The sequence below is a fragment of the Cervus canadensis genome, chromosome 18, assembly GCF_019320065.1.
Source record: "Cervus canadensis isolate Bull #8, Minnesota chromosome 18, ASM1932006v1, whole genome shotgun sequence".
Classification (NCBI taxonomy): domain Eukaryota; kingdom Metazoa; phylum Chordata; class Mammalia; order Artiodactyla; family Cervidae; genus Cervus; species Cervus canadensis.
Window position 1 is genome coordinate 25,425,671 of NC_057403.1, and position 14,345 is coordinate 25,440,015.

At 35.7% G+C, this 14,345-nt stretch overlaps 1 protein-coding gene and 1 long non-coding RNA gene across 2 annotated transcripts in view; both read left to right on the plus strand.

Annotated features, from left to right (window-relative positions):
* Positions 1 to 14,135, plus strand: part of ZNF420 (zinc finger protein 420) — a 32,164-nt gene extending 18,029 nt beyond the window's left edge. Inside the window, 2 exon segments of the mRNA XM_043437295.1 lie at positions 10,927 to 12,446; positions 12,448 to 14,135. Coding sequence (XP_043293230.1) covers positions 10,927 to 12,446; positions 12,448 to 12,765 — 1,838 coding nt within the window. The 3' untranslated portion in view covers positions 12,766 to 14,135.
* LOC122421488 lies at positions 1,801 to 10,910 on the plus strand. The gene is made up of 3 exons (XR_006263502.1): positions 1,801 to 1,937; positions 7,027 to 7,111; positions 7,501 to 10,910. It is a non-coding gene; the product is annotated as an uncharacterized LOC122421488 (long non-coding RNA).
* Positions 14,136 to 14,345: the final 210 nt, after the last annotated feature.

The window sequence follows — 14,345 nt, forward strand, 5'->3', positions numbered from 1 at the left end:
TCCATCACCTCCACTAGCTTTGTTTATAGTGATACTTCCTAAGGCCCACTTGACTTCACATTCCAGGATGTTTGGCTCTAGGTGATCACACCATCATGATTATCTGGGTCATGAAGATCTTTTCTGTATAGTCCTGTGTATTCTTGCCACCTCTTCTTAATATCTTCTGCTTCTGTTAGGTCCATACCATTTCTGTCCTTTTTTTTTTTTCATTTCTGTCCTTTATTGAGCCCATCTTTGCATGAAATGTTCCCTTGGTATCTCTAATTTTCTTGAAGAGATCTCTAGTCTTTCCCATTCTATTGTTTCCCTCTATTTCTTTGCATTGATCGCTGAGGAAGACTTTCTTATCTCTCCCTTCTGTTCTTTGGAACTCTGCATTCAAATGAGTATATGTTTCCTTTTCTCCTTTGCTTTTCACTTCTCTTTTCACGGCTATCTGTAAGGCCTCCTCAGACAGCCATTTTGCTTTTTTGCATTTCTTTTTCTTGGGGGTGGTCTAGATCCCTGTCTCCTGTACGGTGTTGTGAACCTCCATCCATAGTTTCATTGGGCACATTTATCTCCTCTATCCTTTAAATACAATTGCTTATCTTCCTTCTGTTTTCCTTGATGATTAGGGGAGAGAAATGAATTCTGGGACACTTGCAGTATTGCCAGAAAAAAGCAAGCTATGATTCCTTGTTACAATTTAGATCTTTCAAAGCAACTATTTTTTAATATATTTTTTAATAACTTTTTTAAATAGGTGCAGAAATGTATGGTTTTTCTGACAACAGAAGAGCTTATAATTAATATAGTGAGACGGAGGATCAATGCATTTTACTAATTATTCAAGTGAACACAGTCCATTACAAAAAAATTATCTTATTTGTGTTCTGTAGTTGAATATCATATTTTAAGAACTGCGTATTTTACAAAGAATGAATATGCTAGAACTGCCTTTTATTGGAAATTAGCCCAGGAAGAACCTGTGATTGTCAAAGAAAGTTGATTTTTTTCCTATAGCAAAATAAGGAACAGAGCCTATATCAATGAGAACTTTATTTTATTTTCAATGAGAACTTTAATAAGTGATTTTCCTACCTAAATAATGACTTTGGTCCTTGGACTGTTCAAGTCACTAGCATATAATTGTCTCTTGCCTCTTCCCTCCCCTTCCCCCGCCCCATAACAACCCTTTTATATAAATGTGAGGGTCAGTTACTTTCCAGACTTTTTTGTACTTAGATTTATTGTCTCCATTTTAAAAAATATGTTCGTTTATTCAAAATTTATTTATTTATTGGGAAGACTATTCTCTGCCAATGACTGTAGTAGGCACTGGAGAAATAATGATCTAAACAAGGATCCTATTCTGCTGAAATTTACATTCTTGTGGGAGAAATACAAGAAAATAAGGAAACAAAAATATGTGTGTATATGTATGTGTACATATATTTATTTAATAAATCTAGCAATTGCAGGTAGCAATAAAGAGTATGAATAATGGTAAAGTAGAATAGGCAAATAACTAAATGGCAAATGGAGGGGTGCATTATTTTAGGTAGATTTTGGAAAAATCTCTCTAAGAAAGTAGTATTTGAAGAAAGACTTTACCTAAATAAGGGCGTGAGTCAGGGGGAACAGTATTCCAGGTAGATGGAGTATTAATAGTAACTGTAAAGGGCTTGGGGTGGGCATTAACTTTGTAGGAAGAATAGGAAAACATTTTATCTAAAGAAAAGTGAATGACAGAGTAATAAGAAATATAGTTAAAGAATAGAAAAAAAAGAGTTGACATTTTATTCTCTAAGGTGATGCCCTCTGATTCCTGGCCGAAGCAAATGCATATTGTCTCTGAAGCAAAGTAAGAGGGCTTTAAAATTCTCACAAATTAAGATCAACAAAAGATGAGCTCACAAATATCATCAAACTCACAAGGAAACAGGTCACAGGTGAGTGATAGATAATCTAAGGAAACAACAGATTCTGTGGCAAATGATTTCACATATTGGAATTTTTAAATGTAAGTACAAACTAGTGGTGAAATATTTGAAGAAATAAACTGAATCACAAAAATGACAAGCAATAAAAGGTTTTTATAAAGGAACAGATTTGGAGGAAAACTCTAAAGGTTCTGTTTAGTTCTTTTAAAAAATATTAATAATCATTCTAAGATTGATAATTTGACTGCATGGAAATTATTCTCTTTATAAAAAGACATAAAAGATAAGCCTTGAATTTGGTGAAGATACTTGCAATGCATATTCAGAAGAATTAAATTAGTATGTGGAATATAAAAATCTTCTATAGATGGTTAAGAAAAAGGTAAAAGCATTTATAAACAGTTCAAGGAAAAGGGAATGCATATAGCCAATAATCATGAAAAACTTTAACCTCATTAGCAGTCTGAAAATGCAAATTAAAACCAGTGAGATAATTGTTTCACACACACTAGATTGGCAAAAATTAAGAAGTATGACAGTGTCAAGTGTTTACAACTATTTAAGGCAGAAGTATTATATACCTCATTATTCACAATAGCAAAAAAATGGAAGTGACCCAAATGTCTGTCAGCTGAATGGATGAATAAAACTGATATACCCTTATAATGGAATATTAGTCAGCAATTAAAAAAGAATGAAGTTGTGATACATACAACATGGATGAACCTTGAAAACATGCTAAATGTAAGAAGCCAGATACAAAGACTATTTATATGATTCCAGTTACATGAAATGTCCACAATAGACAAATCCATAGAGAAAGAAAGTGTACTAGTCGTTGCCCAGCACTGGGGTGGGGGCTGGGAGGTGAGGGTGGATAGAAAAATGAAAATGGGGAAGTTGAAAATGGCTGCTAATCAATATGGGGTTTCTTGTTGAAGTGACAAAAATGTTATAAAATTTGATTGTGATGATTGTTGCACACACAACTCTGTGAATATAGTAAAAACTGTTGAGTTGCATGTGTGCTAAATGAATGAACTGTAGGTATATGAATTATACATGAGCAGATCTGTTTCTTTTAAGAGTTCTATACCTTACTGATGTTGGTATCAACTGGCATAACCACTTTGGAAAAATATATAGAAATTATTTCCAAACTTATATACACTTTGGAAATAGCAGGGGTCCTCTTAAAATTTCAGGTCCCAAGCCACACCCCAGACCAATTAAATCAATGAGTACAGGACACTGATACTATTTTTTGAAGGTTCCTTAGGTTGTTCAAATAAATGTTCTGACATGTTTGGTAACTACTGTAATATGATATTATCTGAGAATTTATTTTTTATATTTAAATGTTATTGTCAATATGAATATGTTTGGATTTATTTCTCTCCTGTTTTAATGCTTTTGGTTTACTCTTTTTTTTTTTGAGTGTGTGGCATGCAAGATCTTAGTTTCCCAGCAGGGATTAAACCTGTGCCTTCTACAGTGAGAGCACAGAGTCTTAACCACTGGACCACCAGGGAATTCCCTTGGCTTACTCTCTTGATCTTCTTTGATTCCTTTTAAAATCTTTCCTTAATTGGGATGGGTAGAGTTATTTTTTTAAGTCCATTTCTTCCCTTCTTTAGTTTAGAAGACATATACCATTTATATGCTCTTACTGGTTATCTTTAATTTTTTATCACATGCACTTTATTCATTTTAATGCAGATGCAGTTTTGTAGTTTTCAGTAATTGTAATATTTGAAAAATTATACATTTTAATGGAAGGTTAAATATTTTACTAGATATTAATTGTTTTAATTAATAATAAAACATAGTTATTCTTTCCACATATAATATTTGGTTTGCATACTGCTTTGCAGAGGTCTTGTAATAAACTGTATGCCTCACTCTCATACATAGGATTTCAGGGCCAAACAAGCTAAAAATCACACATATAAAGGATTGTTCAGTTCAGTTCAGTTGCTCAGTCGTGTCTGACTCTGCAATCGCACGAACCTCAGCACACCTGGCCTCCCTATCTATCACCAACTCCTGGAGTTTACCAAAACTCACGTCCATCGACTCGGTGATGCCATCCAACCATCTCATCCTCTGTCGTCCCCTTCTCCTTCTGCCCTCAATCTTTCCCAGCATTAAGGTCTTTTCAAATGAGTCAGCTCTTCGCATGGCCAAAATATTGGAGTTTCAGCTTCAACATCAGTCCTTCCAATGAACACCCAGGACTGATTTCCTTTAGGATGGACTGGTTGGATCTCCTTGCTGTCCAAGGACTCTCAAGAGTCTTTTCCACCACCACAGTTCAAAAGCATCCATTCTTCGGCCCTCAGCTTTCTTTCTTGTCCAACTCTCACATCCATACATGACTACTGGAAAAACCATAGCCTTGACTAGATGGACCTTTGTTGATAAAGTAATGTCTCTGCTTTTTAATATGCTGTCTGCTGTTGCTGCTGCTGCTGCGTTGCTTCAGTCATGTCCGACTCTGTGCAACCCCATGGACTGCAGCCTACCAGACTCCTCCGTCCATGGGATTTTCCAGGCAAGAGTACTGGAGTGGGTCGCCAGTGCCTTCTTTGAATATGCTGTCTAGGTTGGTCATAACTTTTTTCCAAGGACCATGCATCTTTTAATTTCATGGCTGCAATCACCATCTGCAGTGATTTTGGAGCCCCAAAAAATAAAGTCAGCCACTGTTTCCACTGTTCCCCCATCTATTTGCCATGAAGTGATGGGACCAGATGCCATGATCTTAGTTTTCTGAATGTTGAGCTTTAAGCCAACTTTTTCACTCTCCTGTTTCACATTCATCAAGAGGCTCTTTAGTTCTTCTTCACTTTCTGCCATAAGGGTGGTGTCATCTGCATATTTGAGGTTATTGATATTTCTCCCGGCAATCTTGATTCCAGCTTGTTTCATCCAGCCCGGCATTTCTTGTGATATACACTGCATATAAGTTAAATAAGCAGGGTGACCATTTACAGCCTTGACATACTCCTTTTCCTATTTGGAACCAGTCTGTTCTTCCATGTCCAGTTCTAACTGTTGCTTCCTGACCTGCATACAGGTTTCTCAAGAGACAGTTCAGGTGGTCTGGTAGTCCCATCTCTCAGAATTTTCCACAGTTTATTGTGATCCACACAGTCAAAGGCTTTGGCATAGTCAATAACGCAGAAATAGATGTTTTTCTGGAACTCTTGCTTTTTCGATGATCCAACAAATGTTGGCGATTTGATCTCTGGTTCCTCTGCCTCTTCTAAAACCAGCTTGAATATCTGGAAGTTCACGGTTCACGTATTGTTGAAGACTGGCTTGGAGAATTTTAAGCATTACTTTACTAGCGTGTGAGATTAGTGCAATTGTGCAGTAGTTTGAGCATTCTTTGGCATTACCTTTCTTTGGGATTGGAGTGAAAATCGACCTTTTCCAGTCCTGGGCCACTGCTCATTTTCCCAAATTTGCTGACATATTGAGTGCAGCATTTACACAGCATCATCTTTTAAGACTTGAAATAGCTCAACTGGAATTCCATCACCTCCACTAGCTTTGTTTATAGTGATACTTCCTAAGGCCCACTTGACTTCACATTCCAGGATGTCTGGCTCTAGGTGAGTGGTCACACCATCGTGATTATCTGGGTCATGAAGATATTTTTCGTACAGTCCTTCTGTGTATTCTTGCCACCTCTTCTTAATATCTTCTGCTTCTGTTAGGTCCATACCATTTCTGTCCTTTATTGAGCCCATCTTTGCATGAAATGTTCCCTTGGTATCTCTAATTTTCTTGAAGAGTTCTCTAGTCTTTCCTAATCTATTGTTTTTCTCTATTTGTTTGCATTGATTGCTGAGGAAGGCTTTCTTATCTCTCCTTTCTATTCTTTGGAACTCTGCATTCAAATGAGTATATCTTTCCTTTTCTCCTTTGCTTTTCGCTTCCCTTCTTTTCACAGCTATTTGTAAGGCCTCCTCAGACAACCGTTTTGCTTTTTTGCATTTCTTTTTCTTGGGGATGGTCTTGATCCCTGTCTCCCGTACAATGTCATGAACTTCTATCCATAGTTCATCAGGCAGTCTGTCTATCAGATCTAGTCCCTTAAATCTATTTCTCACTTCCACTGTATAATCATAAGGGATTTGATTTAGGTTATACCTGAATGGTCTAGTGGTTTTCCCCACTTTCTTCACTTTAAGTCTGAATTTGGCGATAAGGAGTTGATGATCTGAGCCACAGTCAGCTCCCAGTCTTGTTTCTGCTCACTGTATAGAGCTTCTCCATCTTTGGCTGCAAAGAATTTAATCAGTCTGATTTCGGTGTTTACCATCTGGTGATGTCCATGTGTAGAGTCTTCTCTTGTGTTGTTGGAAGAGGGTGTTTGCTATCTACCTTGAAATAAATTGATGGCTGCTGTGGCAATGAGTAGAAATTTATAAAAAGATGTGAAATTGACATGTCTATGTCAAATACACATTTCATTTTCACAAAATTCTTATCAGGATTGTACCAGCAGTGTGTGACTGTACTCTTTTTCTACACTTTGATGAACACTGGATAATCATGACATAAAAATATGTGTCAATTTGTAGATAAAAAATTGAATCACATATACTTATGATTACATGAGTTTAAATATTTTGGGAGTATTTCTATTTTGGTCATTGAATCATTACCATTATTGTTTGTGTCACTTAACAAATACAAACTTAAGAAAGGTAACAATATCTCCCTTCTCCCAGGACAATATAAAGAATGTTAGAATACTTTCATTTTGATTAATCTTTCGTATCTGATATGTTATTGTTGACTAATATTTTAGTTGTTTCCTTTAACCCCCCACAGTGGGCATTAATTTTGTTTTATTGTGGTAGTATTTGGTTGTAGATTTATTCACATGATTATCCTTTTATTTGCACATTGTTCCTCTTCCATCATACCTTCCTACTGGGATTTTTTTTTTTATTATGAAATACATTAGGCAAGACCAATTATTAGTAAATACTCTTCATTTATAGTTTTGCTTCACCTTTATTTTTACCTGATGATTTAAGTGGGTAAAGAATTCTGTACTGACAAATTATTTTTTTCTCAGCACTCTGAAGATATTATTCCACTGTCTTCTGGCTTCTGTTGTTGCTCTTGAGAAGTCTGCCATCTGTCTCATTGTTGTTCCTTTTGTAAGTAATCTGTATTTTCTCTCTAGGATATTTTCTTAAGATCTTAATATAATTGATTATATTGTTTTCTTTCTTTATTTCTAGAACTTTGTTATTTTCCCTCTCCTTTAGATCTTACTTGTCATTTCTTCTATATATTCTCTTCCTCTCGTTTTGATTTTATATTTCCATATATTTCAAGCATTTATATTACATGTATCATTTAATAATTACAGTTCCTGTGAAACCAGTCTAATTCTTCAGTTTCTTGCAAGCATGGGGGCTCTTGTGTAATGATGAATTATCCATAGCATTTTTTCATTTCATAGAGAGTCTAAGGCAAGATAAAAATGTTCCTTGTCATTTTCCTTTGAGGTCAGATGGATCTTTTTCCTTTCCTTTCTCTGTAGGCCTTGGACAGTTCTGATTTTGTGAAGAGAATCAGTGCCAATCCTTGACCTTTTTGTCTCTTGGGTTTTTTCCATACCGTTAAGAGACAGGCAAGTGAAGTCAGCAAATGTCCCAAGGGTAGCTGTGACTTCAAAGCATGCTAACCTCTGGCTTCTGATGATCTCTTCATTTTGCCCCCTTTGGATCTCCTTTACTTTTTTTTAACTGTGGCATACTTGTAAAAGGATGTTTGTCATATATTACCTAGCATTTCTTGGTGTTTTGGTGAAATCTGACCACTGTTCATATACTTGCAGTATTGATTGTGTCCTTCTACCTTTGAACATACTATATCTACTTTTCTTTATGTCCTCTGTAAAGTTTCATTGCCTTTTTAAAAGATCTTGCACATTTCTTGGTAAGTAATTTCCCTAGTACTTCATAAATTTTGTTCATATTATAAATAGGAATATTTTGTTCTGTGAAAAAATTCATAGATATAAATACACATACATAGAGTGAAATATTCATCTCTATAAATGGATAATAGCCTTACAAAAATATCTAATAGTTTTTCAGTGGATCATTTTGGATTTCTAGGTTGATAATTTGCTCTCCACATATAATGTATGATCCTTTTCTATATGTACCATTAAAAGAAAACTAATCAGTAGAAGGAGCTGAGTATTTGAGTATATCACATTTTGAAAACAGTTATTTTTGTTTTTCAAACTAATTGGGGGTGCTTCTAATGTTTAATTTTAAAATTTTCTATTAAATATGTTTATATAGGTTTCTGGTAAATACCCTTAATTAGGTTAAGGAAAAGCCATTTGGTCTTAGAGTTTCTAATACAGTCTTAAAATACATTTTCTGATGTTGAACTATTTCTGCGTTTATAGGATAAACCTTATTTGATAATGATGTAATGATGTATTAGACTACACAGCTAGATTCTCTGTTGCTAATATTTTACTTTTGAAAATTTACCTGTGTTTGTTTGTGATATTGGATTGGTTTTCCTGAGCTTTCTTTGCCCAGTTTTGTTACCTGAGTTCATTTAATTTTGTAAAATGACTTGGGTGGATTTCTCTATTTTTATACGTTCAAAAACAGTTATATGTAATCTTGCCAGTAAAACTATCAGTCATCAGTATCTACTGCCTTTTAGGAGCATAGACATTGAACTCAAATTTTAAATTCTAATGTGGTTATTGATGTATATTCAGATTTTCTATCTTCATGGGTCATTTTAAAAATTATTTTCATCCATTTCATTACTTTTATAATTTACTATTGAGTTATATATAGTTTTTTTGTCATAAGCACTTTTGAATTCCTTTGGACTTGGGGGAGTTAAGGTCTTTTCTTTTCCAGTGTTTTGGATTTGTGCCCAATCTGATTTTTTTCCTACATGTCAAAGTTTTGTATCATGTATTGGTGTTTGCAAATAATTAACTTGTTGTTTTGCTAGCCATTTCTATTCTTTCTGCATTCTAGTTTACTTGTTTATTGATTTTTAGATAACTAATTGTTTTATTTCTCTCCTTGAGTTGAACCTTAATTTTCTTGTTTTTAATTATTTCTTGTTTTCTAATAAATGGATTTAAGGCTGTAAGTTTTCTGTGGTACATTAGCTGAATCTCATGGGATTTCACACAAGGTTGCTCTTGGTATTTAGTTTTAAATTGTGAGTTTTAGTTTTCTTTCATTTTCCTTTTATGATAATCATATGGAAGTATCTTAGTTACATTATATATTTTTTGCATGCTTTTGTAATTTCTAATTTTATTGTAATGTGTTAACATGTCATCGGTTTTACCCATCTACCCATCTTATGTTCCAGTCTACTCTGTCTTTATTTCTTGTCTGTTTATATTAGGTCCTAAAAGGGGGAAAGATACTGTTTCCTTCTACTTACACAACACTTTTGATCCTAGATGTGTGAATTTTCCCATACCAAGCAATTCTCTAGTTCTTGGTGGACACCAACTGGGTATTCTACAGTTAACTCAGTTCTGACACTAACTCTGCAGAGTAGTACAGACACCACAAGTTAAGGGCTCAGTCCAATAAGATTGACCACCACTCCAGATGACAATTCCAAGTTCCAAGTTGTCACAGGCACTTCTGACTGACTGGCTATAAATCAGGGTTTCTCAGTGGCTATAAATCTCAGGTTCAATAATTTGCTAGAATGATTCACAGATCTTAGAAAAACATTGACACTTAGCAGTTTATTATAAAGGATACAACTCAGGAGCAGCTAAATGAAAGAAATGCTTAGTTTTTACTGTTTATGTTGGAATCAGCCTATCAATAATCAATACTGTGGCCAGACCAGCCCTTGTAGTTCTTACGGTGATTGCAAGTAAGTATGTATCAGCAGTATGTATCAGGAAAACTTTGAGAAAATAAAAGTTTATTTACTTACAGGACCTGGAAATTACATAGCACATCTGAGGCCACACAGCGAGGTTGTTAGGGAAGAGAGAATACAGGAGAGAAAAAGAGAGCCAGCCAGTACACAGGCATGTGTGTGAGCCTGGGGTTCTGCTTTAACTGGGGTTGAGGATTTCACAGGCCCATTCATTAGTGAATTTAAAAGGTGGAATTGGGAGTCTAAAGCATGGGAAGATAAAAAAACAAGTGGCCCAGATGGTCAGTTATTGAAATCAACTAAGGTCTCTAAAACAAAGGAGCTTACTGTGGGGATGCAGCCTGACTCAGCCTGCCTCTTTACCTAGTTGTGTGGCTGGCAGCATGTTTATTGGTCCAGACATGCTTGAAATGAATGCCTTGACAATCAAAGTTTAACTCATACTCTTGCATTACAGGAAAAAAAAACAAAACACCAACTGTAAGGCTTATACCTTAGGAAGGTATGGAGAAGAGTTGCAGAGCTTCCATACCCTCTCCAGGTATATCACTCTTTTAGCACTTCAGTGTATTCACTGAGTCAGAAGCTCTCTGAATCCCTTCTGTTAGGGTTTTTCATGAAGGCTTCATTAAATAGGCATGATTGATGAACTCATTGGCCATTTGTAATTAATTCAACTTCCAGGGGATCTTCCTGACCCACATCTCCTGCATTGGCAGGTGAGTTCTTTACCACTGAGTCAGCAGGGAAGCCCCAGCAACACATTACTGTGGCATGAAATCAGTTTAGTGGTTTTTGATTCTGTGTGAGAGAAGGTGGAGTGGAGAGGAAAAAGATGACTAAAATAGTGTAGTGTAGAATAGAATAGAAAACAGAATAGGTATTGTTTTATAAAACTAAATATATATCAGGTTCTGATGTGAAAGGTAAGTAGTACACCATATTTGAAAAACACTGAGGTTACTTCCCATGGATATTATTTCCATATATATATTTTCATATACAGTCTTTGCTACTATGGAAGTTCTTTTGAAATGACAACAGAAATTTTTGTCTTACCTTTCAGACTTGCCCTCAAGGGGGGCAAACAAGCTGTTATCTCCAAAAGAAGACATTTATGAAATAGAATTATCCCAATGGGAAATGAGTGCCAGACTTGAAAACTGTGATCTTGAGAACTCCAGTTCCAGAGATTATTTGGAAGTCAAAGGCACATTGGAAAAGCAACAAGAAAATCAGGAGGAATATTTCAGTCAAGGAATGATCATATATGACAAAATGTCTATTTTCAACCATCATGCTTATTTATCTCAACATTCCCGGTGTCATTCTACTGAGAAACCCTATAAATGTAAGGAATGTGGGAAGGCCTTTAGACGAGCCTCACACCTAACTCAACATCAGAGTATTCATACTGGTGAAAAACCCTATGAATGTAAGCAGTGTGGGAAGGCTTTTAGTCGTGATTCACAGCTCAGTCTTCATCAGAGACTTCATACTGGTGAGAAACCCTATGCATGCAAGGAATGTGGGAAGGCCTTTACTCAGAGCTCCCAACTTATTTTACATCATAGGATTCATACTGGTGAAAAACCATATAAATGTGAAGAATGTGGGAAAGCCTTTATTCGAAGCTCGCAACTCACCCGACATCAAAAAGTCCATACTGGGGAGAAACCTTATGAATGTAAAGAATGTGGGAAGGCCTTTACTCAGAACTCACAACTTACTCTGCACCAGAGACTTCATACTGGTGAGAAACTCTATGAATGTAAAGAATGTAGGAAGGTCTTTACACAACTCTCACAACTTATTCTTCATAAGAGAATTCATACTGGTGAAAAACCCTATGAATGTAAGGAATGTGGCAAAGCTTTTATTTGTGGCTCACAGCTTTCTCAACATCAGAAAATACATAATGGGGAAAAGCCATATGAATGTCAGGAGTGTGGAAAGGCCTTTATTCGTGGCTCATTGCTTATGCAACATCAGAGGATTCATACTGGTGAAAAACCCTATAAATGTGAAGAATGTGGGAAGGCCTTTATCCGTGGCTCACAACTTACTCAACACCAGAGAATTCATACCAATGAGAAGCCGTATGAATGTAAGGAATGTGGAAAGACCTTTAGTCATGGCTCACAACTTACTCAACATCAGAGAATTCATACTGGTGAGAAACCCTATCAGTGTAAGGAATGTGGAAAGGCCTTTAATCGTGGCTCCCTCCTTACCCGACATCAAAGGATTCACACTGGTGAAAAACCCTATGAGTGTAAGGAATGTGGAAAGACCTTTAGTCGTGGCTCAGAACTTACTCAGCATGAGAGAATTCACACTGGTGAGAAACCCTATGAGTGTAAGGAATGTGGGAAGTCTTTTATTCGTGGCTCACAGCTTACTCAACATCAGAGAATTCATACTGGTGAGAAGCCCTATGAATGTAAAGAATGTAGAATGGCCTTTACGCAGAGTTCACATCTTTCTCAGCATCAGAGACTTCATACTGGTGAGAAACCCTATGTATGTAATGAATGTGGGAAGGCCTTTGCTCGTGGCTTACTACTTATACAGCACCAGAGAATTCATACAGGGGAGAAACCATATCAATGCAAGGAATGTGGGAAGGCCTTCATTCGTGGTTCACAACTTACTCAACATCAGCGAATTCACACTGGAGAAAAACCCTATGGATGCAAGGAATGTGGGAAGGCCTTTAGTCACGGTTCTCAACTTACTCTACATCAGAGAATCCATACCGGTGAGAAACCCTATGAATGCAAAGAGTGTAGAAAAGCTTTTACTCAGAGCTCACATCTTTCTCGACATCAGAGAGTTCATACTGGTGAGAAACCATATCAGTGTCGGGAATGTGGGAAGGCCTTTACTCGTGGTTCACAACTAACTCAACATCAAAGAATTCATATCAGTGAGAAATCTTTTGAATATAAGGAATGTGGGATAGACTTCAGTCATGGCTCACAAGTTTATATATGAATTACCTGATGCTTGTAATTAATATAGAGAGCCTTCTCTGGTCATTAATTCATTATCATCAAGAATTCTTAAAATGTGAACATGTAAACACATTTGCTTCATAAAATTCAGAATCAGTGAATTTGTATGGGGGAAAGATAATGCTAATGTAATCCATGTAGAAAAACCTGTCATGACTGGAAACCTATTCAACTTTAACAAATTATAATAGACAATAATTCTCTTCATGTAAATATAGGAAGACTTTTAGCCATAGACATATGTCTTTTTCAAAATTATCTTGACTCTTTCAGTTGCTTTTCTTTGTGATGTTTAACATGATAATTAACTGCTGCTTTGGTTTACTCAGTTATCAGATAGACCTAAGAATACCTTCCTTATAAGATTCCCAGAAGTATTATATAAGTTATTAAATGTAAGGTTCTTAGACCAGTGCCTTCAACATAGCATCTTACAAATATTAGCTATCATTATATTACTCGTGTTATTTTAGATAATTTGCACGAGAAGACATTTATTAGTATAATGAATATTGAGAAATCTTTCATTAGCACTGAACCTTGATTATTTGAGAGGAGGGCACTGTATGCTGTAATGAATACAAGAATGCTTTCATTTACATCTTGTCCCATATGCTATAAGAGGAAATTCATAATGTAAAAAAGAACTCTGTAGATTTAATCAGTGAATCGTTGAAGAGGTTTGAATTGTAACAAAGTCCAAAAGCTCATATTTTCTGCCATCTCTGACCACTAAGTAAGAGTGTTACTTAGAAAGGAAAAAAAAAAAAGATAGCCAAAATAAATCTTTCTACTAAGAAATTTTTAAAAATTTGAATGCACAACTTTTGAGTTAAACTAAAAAAACTGATATTATAGGCTACTTTGCAATGAAAAATGATGTGAGTCTGTATCAGAGACTATTTCCCTACCCAAATTCATTCTTTTTTCTTCAGTAATAGAATTCTTGGCTGAAAAACTTTCTCAGCATCCCTTGCAGATCTATAAGCTGGAAGAAGTGTTTGTATGAATAGGACACTTAAGAAATAATTTCCTCTTTTGCACTTTTTTGTTTCACTGCCTACAATGTGGATATTTAAATCTGCAGCTCTGACAATTCTGTAGGAACTTTGAGAATGGTACCTGAGTATTAAGGATGATGGAGCAGGATTACATACAGAACATGTCTGCACTTATGTTGATTTTATGGAACAGCCATACCATTTTGGGTCTGCCTGCCTTCTGTATTTCTTTATATAAAATTAAACTTGTTTGTTGATGCTGTTGTCATTTTGTTATTGACACTAAAAATTACAATGCATATAAAAGTTTGTACCTGAAAGTGGAATGCTGTGGGTAAAAGAAATCTCAAATATGCTATTAACTTAGAGTGATGGGGAATGAGGATATATGCTCAATTCTGGCTAGAGAACTGAAATGAGCAGTCTCTTTACCATCTTACAAGAAAGGTCTTGTACCAATTAAGGCT